Here is a 13,437-nt window from a genome sequence, read left to right as displayed (position 1 = left end):
GGACATGGTGATGGTTGGGGTGGCCTGGGGGAGGGGGGAGTGGGAGTGCGTGTGTGTGGGGGTGGTGGTGGGTGGGATGAATGCAGGCTGAGCAGGCAGTAAGAACGTGCTGTGCGAGGGTCGGGGCGTCAGAGAGAGAGAGAGGGATTGTGGAGAGGCTGGCGACAGTGCAGGCGGAAGTGACGGCGTGTGAGAGAGGATGGGCGGGTGGGCGGACCGGAGCGAGAGGAGCGGCGTGGGATATGAGATGAAATAATCACAGCGACGTTGGTTTTGTGTGGAGTGGGTGGGGGTGCGGAGGTGTATCGGGGCGGATGAGGAGAGGATGATGAGGGGAAGGCGAAAGGAGTGTCGGTGGAGGGAGGAAGAGACAGGGGGAGGATGAAATGTGGGCGGTGCTTTTGATTTTACTGGAGGTGTTGAAGAGATAAGGCGAAGATGGCGTATGCGAAGAGTGTCTGTCCTCCCTCCCAGAGGGAGGGAGCGAGAGAGCGCTAGAGTGGTCTGCCGGAGAAGGGGGCGGGTCGACGCCGCCGTGATATGAGTGGGTGGGTAGGTTGGGGGAGGGGTGTCATGGTGGGCGGCCTTGCGTTATCGCGGGTCTTCCTTTTCCATCCGCCGCGGCGCCGAAGTTAGCGAAGCGGCGCCGTCGACAGGGTTGTGTGGCTCGTCGGCTTCGTGGCTGCTGCTCACGAGGGAGGAGGGGGGGGGGGCAGCGTGGACAAGGAAAGACGGAAGAGGAGGGGAGGGGCGCCCGCGCGCTGAGGATGTCAAAGGAAGAAAGACGGCGCGCAAGGAGAGCAAGAGAAAAGGAGGGCAGAGGCTAAACTCGGCGCCCACCATGCGCTCACTGGCAAGGCCACTTCCGACCAACAGACGCACGCGAATGCAGGCTCTTTCGCCACTCACTCTATCAGGCCACTATTCCTTGCGCTTCTCCTGGTAGCAGACATGGTTGTAGTTCTGAGCGTGCTGCTCGTTGTGAAACTGCGCGCGGCATTCCTTTCCGTACCAGCAGTTGGGCCGCTTATTCACTGACTCTGGCAGCTCATCGGATGCGAGGTGACGGCGGTAGGCGAAGAGTAGCCCTGCAAACACCGTCGCTGCGCACCGCCGGCACACCGGTGAGTCTGCCCTTATGGCGCCGTTGATCAAAACCATGTCGGGGACCCACTCTCCGCCCTCAAACTTCGCCAGCGCTGCCGACCACACGTCCTTGACAAGAATGCTGTGCGAGGCGAGATAGTGGGAGAGGATGTTCTGCTCAATCGTGTTGCCGCTAAAGGTTTGCGGTGGCAGCACGCTGAAGGGTTCGTGTTCCTTGAAGGGCTGGAATGACGTCCCGTCGGTACACGCACAGCCACCCGCTCTGTAGAGGTGGCAGAAGGCTAAGTGGCAGACGTGGCAGCGCTGCGGCCGGCCACACAGCGGGCGCTCGGCGAAGCAGGAGCGACAGGCCGAGCAGCGAAGATGGGGGCCACCTGCCGGGCATTGAAAGCCGTCGATGGAGCTCGGCGTGTCGCACTCGGCGCACTTTGGGCCGGCGAGGGGCACTGCGTGGCCAAAGACCAGTGCCGCGTGACGCACAGCACGGACGGTGTCGCTACCGCCATCACTGTGAGATCCGCACTTGCCATCGCCGTCGCAGTCACTATTGTCGCTGCGACTGCGCTTCCCAGTCCTCATGCCCAACGGGTGGATCTTGTCGGCGGCGTCCAGCTGGGCGAGCTCCTCCGCCGGGCGGCGGCTGGCCGGGTTCGCGAGCAGGTAGTTCTCTGCGCAGCTCTGCAGGCGATGGGTGGGACGAACGTCGGTGATGCTCACGCGACACTTGGGGCATGCATGTTGCTCCCCTTGTGCCATCCAGCCGCTGATGCACCCGGCACAGAAGACGTGCATGCAGGGCAGCACGGAGCAAGGCCGGTGAAAAATGGACTTGCAAACGGAGCACGTCAACTCCGCGCTCATGCGGGCTCGCGTGGTCTCCTGCTTAAGTCGCTGAAACATATAGTCGACGCGGCCGTTGGCAGCAATGCCGTCCACGGCGCTGCTTGGTGCCTGCCCAGCACCAGCGTCACTTTCTGCTGGTCGCGTCAGTGCAACACGGTCACCATTCTGCAGCACGACTCGCTCCCCCTTTGCGACGCGCCTGCCGTTCAAGAAGGTACCATTGGTCGACAGGTCGCGCAGCTCCACGCGCAACGTCACCGGATGCACGGCCAGCTCGCAGTGGCGTGCGGAGAGCTTGTCGCTGACGTCGATGCGGTAGTCCTCGGAGATGTCCTTGCCGCGGCCGACGACCACGTTTCCGCTATCTTGATGGAGGTCGAGAGTGGGAAGCCCGGCGTAGAGCGGGACAAGGCGTGCCACCAGCGGCTGCTGCAAGGGTGGGGCGGCGAGGTCGAATAGGTCTGCCGCAGCGGCCGCCTCATCCGCGAAGGAGCGCTGCACCGGCGTGTCCTCCTTCGAGTGTCTGGGGGACGCGTGGGATGACATGATAAAAGCCCGCGGAGGGGTCTTGAAGCGGACAGGCGATGCCGTTGATGTCCAGTGTCTGTGCGTGTGCCTGTGCGTGCTTGTGAAGGGGTGAAGCTAGAGAGGTGTGGGAGAGAAGCACCAAGGGCATTCACACGTGCACAGGAAGAGCGAGCGAGCGAAACAAATCGACAAGCGGCGAAAGGCAGGCAGGGGTGGGGGATGCAGCAGCAGCAGCAGCAGCAGCACACACACACACACACACGAAATGGCAGCAGCGCCACGGAGAACACCGTCAGCGTCACGGTGCGGAGCTGTAAACAGTATGTGAAGGTGGAGAGAGGGTAGAGAGACGCGAGCGCGAAACGATGAAGGACAGAAAGAGACCGCGTATAGGGAGGAGGGTGTTCGGTGGGCGGGGGGCGTACACATACACGGGCGCATACGCGGTGACGAGCAAAGAGCAAGAGGATCGGAGAGAGAGAGAGCCGAGAAGCGTTCCGGTCCATAGGGAGAAGGGGGGAGGCCTATTACGTAGATGCGCGAACTCGCGCTCACCGCATCCACCCAAGACGGATAGAGAAGAGTCAGGGCTGCACGCCTGGAGAGGGCAGTCGGCGGCTTTGATGCTCTTGCAGGTGAGCCCTGCAGGTATTGTCTGTGCCGGGTGCGCCTGTATTCGCTTCGCTCCTCCGTTTGTGCGCCATGAGCGGCGGGGAAGGGGGCATCGTGGAGAGGGGCAGCAAGCCGTTCTCGCAGCGCCGCTCCCTCACCACGCATAGACCATCAACATACGCCTCTCGTCTTTTTATTTCTTGGGTTAGCTGTTGTTTTTGTTCACGACATTGAGCAGCGCCGGTGCCGACCATGAGAGCGAGAGCCGGGACTGTACACGTGAAGCTGCATGACATGCGCAACAGACCAAGCGAGAGAGAGACAAACACATGCGCATAATGCGGAGGGTGCAGGGAGGGGGGAGTGGACGAATAGGAGGAGGAGGGAGAGGCAGGGGGTGGGGTCAGGTGATGGGAGCAGACCCCCCTCCTCGCCTCCCGACACACGCACACATACCCATGCAAGCTTGTCTTGGTGAAGAACGGCGGCGGCAGCATGGGTGGCGGATGCCGAGCCTGTGCATCTTCTTTCTTTTCCTTAAGCTTTTTCACTCAAGCATTTTGCAAGCAAATCAGCGGACGTGAGGGGGAGAAAGAGTGTGTGCGTGAGAGTCACCGGCAGCGGTGGTAAACACTCCCCCAAGCGGACCTGTAGACACCCAAGTACACACGGACGCAGGTACGCGCACATACACAAATATATGTAACGACCTACCCATCGCACAACGGACTCAAAACCATGAAGGAACACACAAGCGAGCTCACAGAAAGCATGTAGGACGGATGGAGGCAGCAACAGTGTAAACTGCGTGTTTTTCACCGCTTTCCCCCTCTCTCACACATGTTCCACGTGTCCATCCTCCCACGAGCAAGCCAACAAATAGACGCATAGACACCCGCGAAAACACGGTAAGTTACCCTCCTCCGTGTCTCCCCCTCCCCTCCCCCTCAGGGCGCGTCATAACACGGGGCACAGAGACACATGCGTGTGTGTGTATGTGTGTGGGAAGGAGGGAGGGGGAGACATGGAGGTAGGGATGGGGAAGCCCCTCTCCTCCTCCTCCTCCCAAACACGAAGAAAGGAAAGCGATCAACAGCGAGCATATCATCATCATAATAACGAGAAGCAGAAAGCGGCAGCGATGGCTGCAAGGGAAAAAAAAACACAAAAAATAATAATAATACACACACACACACACAAAGAGAGGGGTGGGAGAAGGGGGGGGCGACACCGATGCACGCACTGCTTGGAGCATGCATGTGCACATCGGTGTGCTGATTCGTGAGCCCTTAACGCCCTTTACCCCTTCTCCAAACGTCGCTGCTGCTGCTATGACGAGGGAGCTCGACGTCGTGCCGCAACAGCCAGAAAAGGGAAACACGGTGTTCAGGTCTGGAGATACGCGTTGCACTTTCCACTCCCTCGCCATCGCCCACACCCACCGCGCGCCACGGAACGTGCGTACACACGCACGAACACTACGCATGTCGCTCTTGTGCACGCAACGAGCGGGACTCCTCAGCTCGATGCATGACCTGCTGCTTCGACCCCGTCACATATGCCCGCATGTTTCCGTTGTTTCCTCGCGTCGATGCCACCGGTGTGTGGGGGGCTGACGTGCCGGCAGCGGCGTACCTTGCAGATGCCGCGCGCATGTGGCGCACAGACGGCTGATGCTTCTCCCTCGCCGACACCACCCCACCGCCCCCGCGCGGCTTCGGCACCGAGCGCTGCAGTTGGCGAAAGCGCTGCGTGTAAAGCCTGTGCGCCCTGTTCAGGTCCTCGATACGGCTGTCGAGCTCAGCCAGCTGCTGCGCAGGGTCGGCGAGCATGTGGTGGAGCGCTTGCAGCTGTCGAAGCTGCTCCTCCATGCTGCTTTGCTCCTTGAGAAGAGCCGTGCGCTCGCGCTGGCCCGGCTCGGTGGACTGCAGCGCAGCGCGAACCTGTGAGAGTCGCCGCGCAAAGCCCTCCTTAGCGCGGTGCCACTTGGATGTATCAACGGCTTGCGCGGTCAGCAGGGCGCGGCGATACACCAGTAGCTTGGCCAGCTCCTTCTGTATTTGCTCCAAGCCTTGCAGCTCGCACTTGATGGTCGTCTGCGTCGCGTCGCCGGCGCATGAGCTCTGCAGGGCACCATCGATGCTACTGTGAAGCCCATGCGCATGAAATCCCGACCAAGACGATGACATGTGGAAGTTCTTGCGAGCCTTGACGATGTGCGGCGAGGTTTTACCGAGCGCAGGCGATCGGGGACTGACTTTGGCGGAGGAGGAGGACAGCATCGGAGACAGTGTCTTCTCAGGTGGCAGGTGGCAAAGACGCACGGGGGAAGGCACCTCTTGCTGAGACCTCTGCACCTGCTGACCTGCCAGCTGACTGCGCTCCTTCACAATGGCAGCACCTCTGAGCTTCGTGCGTTGACTCGGAGACGTCGTCTGTGTGCTTATCAGCTGCAGCTGCTTCTGAAACTGCTCCACCTCCTGCTGATGGGCACCATTGAGCTTCCAAGACGCCTTCCGAGTTTTACGCGCACACAGCCGCTGCCGGAACACCTCCGCCTGCAGCTCCACCAACTTTTCTTGCAGCTGGCGGGTGCTTTCGAGATCCGCCTGGCGCGCACGCACGTGCCGCGCCGACTCCTTGACGCGGCCGCGGTAGTCCACAGACTTCTCCCTAGCGCGGCGGAGGTGATCCCCGGAGGCGGCGCGCAGCTTCTCTTTTTCCTGCTTTCCCCGCTTAAGCGCCACCTCGGACTTCTCCAGCTGGGCCTCCGCCTTGCTTAGCTCTCCACACGGGTGCGCCTGGCTACTGAGGGTGCACCACAGCTTCTCGCGCTGCACGAGTTGTGCAGAGGCGTCGCCGTTTTCCATCTGCAGCTGCGCAACTCGACCTTTCTGGGCAGCAATGTCCTCTGCGAGCGTCACCACGTTGGAGTCGTCGTCCGCGCTAGCGGTCAAGGTGGCAGCGAGGTTGTCAGCACCGCAGTTTCCATTCTCCACAACGGTTGCCTCGAGCCGAACCGTGTCCCCCACCTTCTGAGCCGGCATCGCCGCTAGCGCCTCCCGCTCTTCCTCCAGCTGCTGGAGGCACGTCATGTCTGTCGCGAGGCAACTGCGGAGGTTGAGCAAAGGGCTGGCCGATTTCCCCGTGTCACCGTCAGCGTTGGCCTCGGTGCACCCTGCCTCTTTCGCCTTCGGGTCAGCAGCGCTCGCTGCCTCGAGCTGCGCGACTCGCACCTCCAGAGCCTTGCGCTTCTCCACTTCGGCCATGGCGATGCACTTAGCACTGAGCACGTCGTTCTCAAGTCGCTTCGTCAACTGACGCTCCTGGCACAGGAGCTCGCGTAGGTGCTTCACCTCCCGCATGAGGGATGCCGAAGGCGACCGAGCGGGGTTCCGCGTGCCTGCGCCAGCGGCGGTGGCGATCACTAAGCGGCGCTGCGCGTCCTCCAGCTGTTCACGCAGCAGCAGAATCGTTTGCCGGGCATCCACGGACGTCGTCACTTCCGCAACGGCCAGGTGCGGGTGGATATGAATGCGCTTCGCGCGGTCAGCGTACTTGAGCGTGTTCAGCGTCTCCTCCATCGACGACGCAAGCTGAGAGATGCAGGCGACAATCGCCGTTCGGGCGTTTCCACTGAGCATCGGCTGCAGCAGGCGCGTCAGCTTGGAGGAGCGGTACGGCACGTACGGCTTTCGCTCGCACAGCGCAACAATGACGTTGCCCAGAGCCAGCAGCCCACTATTGATGTTGATGCCTTCTCGCATGCGCTCGGAAAGGGTGCGGCATGACGGCAGACTCGCCCCGACGAGACTTGCTGGGCCACCAGGTCTGCCGGACGGACCGGCCACTCCGCGAGACTTCAGGCGCTCAATCCCGGCTAAATCGACAAAGCAGCAGCGCGAGCACAAACCGCGTCGCTGCAACGTGAGCGTGATGACGCAGTGCGAGCGCGAGCTTTTTGGATTCTTTAGTGTCGAGGCCGTCTTTCGATTCTCAATGGCGCTGTCGATCAGCGCGAGCATCTCTGCTTCACTGCGCACTGGCGCCTCTGTGAGACCCGCCACATACACGCCCCCATGTGGATCCTCGCGTAGGGCGAGAGAGTTTCGAGGGAACGAGCTAGTCGGCCCATAGGCGCGTCGCTGCAACGACCTCCGATTTGGAAGTGGGCCGCAGCCCTGCGCTAACAGCCGTCTTGGAGTATCTAAGGCTTGCAGGACGGTGCCGTTCAACACCGTCGCCGTATGTTGCCTCGGGGGCTGCGGCACCAGCGCGGCAAGCAGGTCGCCGATGGACTCATTGTACACCTCCAGGACGCTGAGTGACATGGTGAAGGCCGTGCTCGTGCGTAGCGTGGTGCTCAAACTGGTGAGGGCGGAGCTGGAGCGTCCGTTGCTCTGCGTCGCCTCCGAATCCTCTGTGAGGCGGCAAAAAACTTCCTGCACGGTGTCGTGGAGTAGCGTGGCCATGGTGAACGTCTTGCCAGAGCCGGTCTGCCCATACGCAATCGTGGACGCGTGAAAGCCGTTCAGAAAGGAGTCTGCTAGCGGCTGTCCAAGTGCAACGTAGACGTCGTCGGACGAGGCCTTTTCGTCGAAGACACAGTCGAAGACAAAGGGGCGTCCGGCGCCAACGGCGACTTGGTTCTCCGACACCTCCAGGCAGCTGGCCTCATTCTCGTGCGGCAGAAATGGACGAACTCGCACGGCAACCATAATGCGCTCTGTCATCTTGTGGCGTGTGTGTGTGTGTGTGTGCGTATGTTTTGCGTCGCAAGAATTAAGTGTCGGAGCTCCCGCTGCGCTGCCTACGTGTGTGACTTCTTGTCGATGTGTAGGTGAGCGCTGGCTTGTGTGCACGTCTGCTGATCCACGTGCGACAACGCGCACTCGACATGTGGAGAGTCCGCTCACCAAATCCGTCACTGTGTATGAATGGGGAAGAGGTGGTCAGGAAGGCAGGAAGGGGGAGGGGAGCAAGTAAATGAAGAGGCAAAATGCACGCAGGAGATGAGAAATGGTGGACAGAAAGGAAGGACTTGCAGGCACCGGTGTGTATGTGTGGGGGTCTGCACGTCTGCAGGAGGGGGAAAGAGGGGAGGGAGCCGACTCCTCCCCTAGATTATGTACAACACGCATCACTGTTCGTGGTGGCCTGGGCCTATGCGAATGCCCAGCGTTCCTGCACCCTTCCCTTCATCGGCGTCGTGTGAGCTGCATGCTCCTCTCGTTCTTTTTGAGTGTGAGCATGTCTGTCGCTGGGAGTGGTGCGCGGCGAAGAGGACAGCGTCCAAGCACACAGGTGGCATACGCGCCTATGCCTCTCTCTCCGCTCCGTCCTCTTTCCGTCGCCCACCATCAGACGCAGTCTACACTGTCTAGGAAAGGTAGCTCAACACCATCTAGTAAAAGCCGCACACGCGCACACACAGGTGGAAGTGGGGGGGGGGTGGACAGTAACTGCGAAATCAGCCTAGAGCGGACTCAATGGCGTCACAGCCAGCCAGCGGAGGCAGCAGGGAAGGGGACATGTGTATGTGTCGGGAGGGGGCAGCAGGGTGAAGTGGCCTTCCTCTGCTGTCCGTACCCAGGCACTCCTCTTCAGCCTTCGCCGCACAGCTTCCAACAAAAAAAAAGAGCGCTCGAACACGCCATGCAGTCAGCGCTCACAACGCAGACGACCGCCCACGCGACGCTGTCGCAGTCGCGGAAATCGGACGGTAGCGGAGCGGTTTACGCCACGAGAAGGCCGCGGAGGCGCGACTGCCGCCCTCCCCGGCAGCGGCTTCTGAAGCACCGGCGGCCGTCGTTGGGCGCCACGGATATGGTCCACTCGGTGAAATGTCAACCGTGTACGGGAAGAGGGTGTTTGGCTGCTGCGGCGCCACGTAGGCCGGCGACGACTCCGCCGATGGCACTTCCTGCTGCGACACTCGCGAGAATGAAGATGCGGTCAAAGAGGTGCTCGCTGGCGGACGTGCCCAGTGCTGCTCGAATACACCCTCTTCTTTTCTCTTATTGTCCTCTGCCTCAGACGCAGTGCTGCTGGCGGCGCTCCTGCGCGAGGCACTCACTGTCCTCTGCGTCGAAGGCTGGCTGGCGCCGCGGCTGGACGGCGAGCGCCAGCGAGAAACACGCGAGGTTCGGGCCACTGGCGCTCGTGCGTACTTTGGCCGCCACCACTGCTCCGCCTCCTCCCGCTGCCGCCTGGCCTCCGCCTGCCGCTCCAGGAACGCCTCCACACCCCACGCTGGTTTGGCGTCACCGCGGGGCAGCGGGAAGACGGGATCAACATGAGGCCGAAAAGTGCACTCCTCGACTGTAATCTCGCTGAGTTCGGTGCGCAGATCGGCGAGGTGGCGGTCACGCTGCTGCGCCCACAACGCTGCTCGTGCTTCGACAGGCATCGCTACGTAGCCAGAGCTGCGCTGCGGTGGCCGTCCAGCCTTGGGCCGGAAGGTGCACTCTGCAGCCTCTTTCCGCCGTCGCTGGTCCTGCAACTTCAGCACCTCTTCCTCCTTGCGCTTTTCTGCCTTGCGCCACAGTAGCTGCCGCGCCTCCTCGGTGTTGCGAGCCACACCGCTCGCCTTCAGGGCCGACACCCGCTGACGCCACAGCGCTTCTGATGCGGGGCTCACAGAGGGGGTAAAGGTCACCGTTTCCTGCGCCTCGGTATCCCGAGCCGACAAAACTTTCTTCTTGGACGTCTTCGTCGCCTGTGCCGCAGCGAAACTGGCGGTTCCCGGACACAGGCGGCTACCCGGGCTGAGACCCAGAGCCCCCGGCTGCCCATCCAGCGCTAGTTGCCGACGCCGCTCCTCCACTATGCGCCGTGACGCGTCGCTTATCTCTGGCTGCCCGGTGAAGACGCTCAGCTGCGCCGGCTTCCGGTACTTGGACGCGTGGTGCGTGTTGCGGAAAAGCCGCTCGTGCGGGTCTGTGTCCGCCTCGCCCTCCTCCTCGTAGTACCGTCGTGACAGCTCCGTCGACCGGGCAGAGAGCTTGGGGTGGAAGGTGCAGTAGAGGGCGACCTCCTCGTCGTACAGGCGGTCGCGTGGCGCCAAGTGGCCACGGCTGCCGTGGCGCTCGTATAGGCGACTTACCACATCCTCTTCGAATTCGATCCGCGAGGCGTAGGCCGAGATGGAAGGGGAGAAGCGCCTCGCTGAGGTGGCACCGCTGGAGGAGGAGGCAGCAGGGTACGCCTTTTCGAACGCAGCGTGACGGCGCTGTCGTCGTGCCTCGGCCTCAGCGGTCAGGGAGACCTCCACTGAAACGCCGCCGCGCTCGGCCCTCGCCTTCTCATCTGCGTACGCCGTGATGCGCGGCGCGGCGGATACCTTGCTGAGCTCGTCGCGTGCCGCCTCCACCTGTGCCCGGGCTTGGCGGGCGCGACGTTGTTCTCCCCATTGCATGAGAGCCGCTGCGACGTCGCTCCCGGTGCGACGAGACCGCGCCGCATGTGGCGTAACGGTGGGAGAGAAAGGGCAGTCCTGCGCCTCGGCCGCCGCGCGCCGCTTCGCCTCCTCTTGCGCCTCTTCTTCCAAGAGTGCGAGCTTCTTCTGATGAAGCTCGTGCAGGCGCGCGCCGATGGACGACGACTGCCGCGCCAGAGAACTCTTACCCACCCGCTCGGCATACAAAGATACGTTGGGTTTGAACGGTGCATGCTGGGCATCTCGCACCGCCTGCTCCTGCCGGAGGAGCTCTACGTGCTCGCGGTAGCGCCGCCCTGCCAGCTGAAGGTACTCGACGACGTTGCTGACAGCCCGGCTACTCTGCTGTTGCCGCACTTCCGCCATCCCGCGTTTCGATCGATGGGTGTTGTGAGATGACCCGCACCGCAAAACACCACGCCAGCGATGAGCGTCCGCACCTCCTCTAGTTGATGCGTGTGCGTGTGGGACTGCTGTGCGTGTGCGTGTGCGTGGCAGGCAGGCAGGCAGGCAGCGAGCGAGACCGCTTCTTCTCACTTAAAGACCCACGCAGCACACAGCGAGAAAGAGCGATACACTAGCAGACGCGCTTACTTAATGAGGCCGCTGCTGAGTCTGCAGCCCTTGATCCCAGCACACACACGCTCATGCGCCTGCACAGAAGCCAGCTAGAAACCAAAAAGAAATCGTGCAAGCGTTTGCATAGAGTCGAATCCACGGCAGATAATCCGTGGTGGGTGGACATGGAGAGCGAGGGAGAGGGAGGGGGTGGGTGAAGGAGGCGGGATAGTGAGGGCAGAGGCACCGAGTGGAGAGGAGCGGGGATTCATGTGGGCTGTATGCAGCTGTGGGAGAGGGCAGGGTTCGAGGAAGGGGTGTGGTGTGCGTGTGTGTGTGTGTGTGTGTGTGTGGGGTGTGGAGGTGTTTGGAAAAAAACGCGGCGACGCATTTGTGCACATCGCGCCCCTCCCCGTTCCCCTTCCACGCACGCACACGCAGTGCTCGCCTTGTCTCTTTTTCGGTCTTTCCCTCCTGCTCCACCGTTTCACAGATGCGTCGCGGAGTCACCGTTGCCGCTTGCCGCCGTTGCGGCAGCTTCTTCTTTTTAGTCTGCACTTACGAGTATGTTGAGTTGTGAACGGCGTGTGCTACGAGATGGGCACACACACACAGACATTGTGCACACGTGTTCGTGTCTGAGGGATGGGAGAAGAGGCGGAAGAGAGAGGAGGAGGGGGGCATAATCCTTTCGTGTGCGGGCCGGTGTGCGTGGATGGGTTTGTGAGCCCGAGCACTGCTGAGGCGTACCGGAGGCATCGGGGAACGGCACGGGAAGAGGAAGCCACACGAAGGGGAGGCGGAGAAGGAACGCGTCAGCGAGCACGGGCGCGCGTGCCTGTCCTGTGACGTGTACCTCACCCACTATGTCCTCATCGCCCTTGCACAATGTCCTTCTCCATTTCCTTGCGCAGCTCACGCTTCCGCGCCTGCGCCGCCTCGAGTGCGTCCAAGGTCTGAATAATGGGAATGGAGAGCGTGCGGTAGCGCTCCTCGGCCCGGTTCACTCCAATGCGGCATGCGCGGTAGATTTCGTAGAGAAGGAAGCACATGGTGACGAAGAGCAAGTACACAAGGACGTCAGCGATCGCGTTGCGGCTGCGCAGCTGCAGACGCAGCGACAGCAGGCTCCACGCGTAGTAGCGGCGTGCTAATCCCTGGCGCGCTCGCTTCGCCACGCGCCACCACGGAGTTTGCTGGGCTGTAGCATCCACCGTAGTCAGCTCACGATGCAGGCGCAGTAACCGCAGTCCGTATGTCAAGCTGTCGCTCAGAGAGTTCACCGTAAGACAGTGCTGCATCATTCTGCCCTCCTCGCCGGCCTTGAGGAGACGCCTGTACAAACTGTGCATCGCTGCTGCCCCAGACCTTTCCATCGCTTCAGCATCGGCGACTAAGGGTCGCCCGTCCGCCGATGTGCTCGAGGACGCGGAAAGCGAGGTAGCAGCGGCTGCAGCCGCGGTGAATGTGCGCCGACAGCGGTGCATGGCTAAAGGTGCTGCAGAGGACCGAGATGGGAACGAGAGCAAGGCCGACATACCGCACGGCAGGTCCACGCGCGAGCGATATCGCCGTTGCGTATCAAGCCACTGCTGCCGCGTCTCCTCACTTGCTCCGCAAAACAAAGGTAGCGCGTCGATCTTCTCGTCTCGCTGTTGCTCGCTCGGCCGTGACGACGACGACGGAGTACCGCGGCGGGTCCAACACCACCGCACGGAGCACCGAGAAATGCAAAACGACGAGACAGGAAAACGGGGGATCGAGGGAGCCAGTAGCTTTAGACGTGCGTGCGTATGAAGGAGGACGAGGAGGAGGGGATAGCGAAGACCGAAGGTACGCTGGAGCGGTGCCAACTGTGAGCGAGTGGTTGGGTGGGGAACAAATCACTCTGGCTGCAGATGGCCGGCCAGTACCCACTCTCACCTTCCGTTTCCTGCGTCGCGTTCTGCTGCGCAAAAGCACACGTGAGACAGGGAGGAGGATATGGCGTGAGAGGGAGGGAGAGAAAGTCCGCTGCCAACGGAAGCGTCTTCGCCAGTCCTTTTCTGTGTGTCTCTGTGGATGTGGGCGTTCGAGAGCACCTGCAGGCCGGCATGGGGCGAGGCAGTTTTATAAAGATGGGACGAGAAGGCGTAGAAGTAAGGGGCTGTAGGAGCTGCCGGCATCAGCGACAGCAGCTATGGCCAAGGGGCGATCCTGGGCATCGCTTATGCGTGGGGACGCGGGGAGGCACGCTGGCATGCTCGACAGGCACACACGCAGCACTCACGTGGGCCGATACTCTACTTCTTCTCCGCCCTACCCCCTCCTCGTCCGATGCCCTCAGGCATCGTGTTTCTCATCGCCATCTC

General features: G+C 61.8%; 4 protein-coding genes across 4 annotated transcripts; all 4 read right to left on the bottom strand.

Annotated features, from left to right (window-relative positions):
* Positions 1–921: 921 nt before the first annotated feature.
* Positions 922–2,496, bottom strand: LDBPK_090160 (hypothetical protein, conserved; the record flags this gene model as incomplete). Its single annotated transcript, XM_003858647.1, has 1 exon — positions 922–2,496. One exon carries the CDS (start codon positions 2,494–2,496, stop codon positions 922–924), a length of 1,575 nt encoding a protein of 524 aa, XP_003858695.1.
* Positions 2,497–4,568: 2,072 nt separating this feature from the next.
* LDBPK_090150 (kinesin, putative) lies at positions 4,569–7,823 on the bottom strand (the record flags this gene model as incomplete). Its single annotated transcript, XM_003858646.1, has 1 exon — positions 4,569–7,823. The coding sequence occupies one exon, from the start codon at positions 7,821–7,823 to the stop codon at positions 4,569–4,571; it is 3,255 nt and encodes a 1,084-aa protein (XP_003858694.1).
* A 935-nt stretch (positions 7,824–8,758) lies between these two features.
* Positions 8,759–10,894, bottom strand: LDBPK_090140 (hypothetical protein, conserved; the record flags this gene model as incomplete). Its single annotated transcript, XM_003858645.1, has 1 exon — positions 8,759–10,894. The coding sequence occupies one exon, from the start codon at positions 10,892–10,894 to the stop codon at positions 8,759–8,761; it is 2,136 nt and encodes a 711-aa protein (XP_003858693.1).
* A 1,064-nt stretch (positions 10,895–11,958) lies between these two features.
* LDBPK_090130 (hypothetical protein, conserved) lies at positions 11,959–12,624 on the bottom strand (the record flags this gene model as incomplete). The annotated part of the gene is made up of 1 exon (XM_003858644.1): positions 11,959–12,624. The coding sequence occupies one exon, from the start codon at positions 12,622–12,624 to the stop codon at positions 11,959–11,961; it is 666 nt and encodes a 221-aa protein (XP_003858692.1).
* Between the last annotated feature and the right edge of the window lie 813 nt (positions 12,625–13,437).

Source organism: Leishmania donovani, chromosome 9 (genome assembly GCF_000227135.1).
Source record: "Leishmania donovani BPK282A1 complete genome, chromosome 9".
NCBI lineage: Eukaryota > Euglenozoa > Kinetoplastea > Trypanosomatida > Trypanosomatidae > Leishmania > Leishmania donovani.
This window is presented reverse-complemented; position numbering and strand designations above follow the sequence as displayed.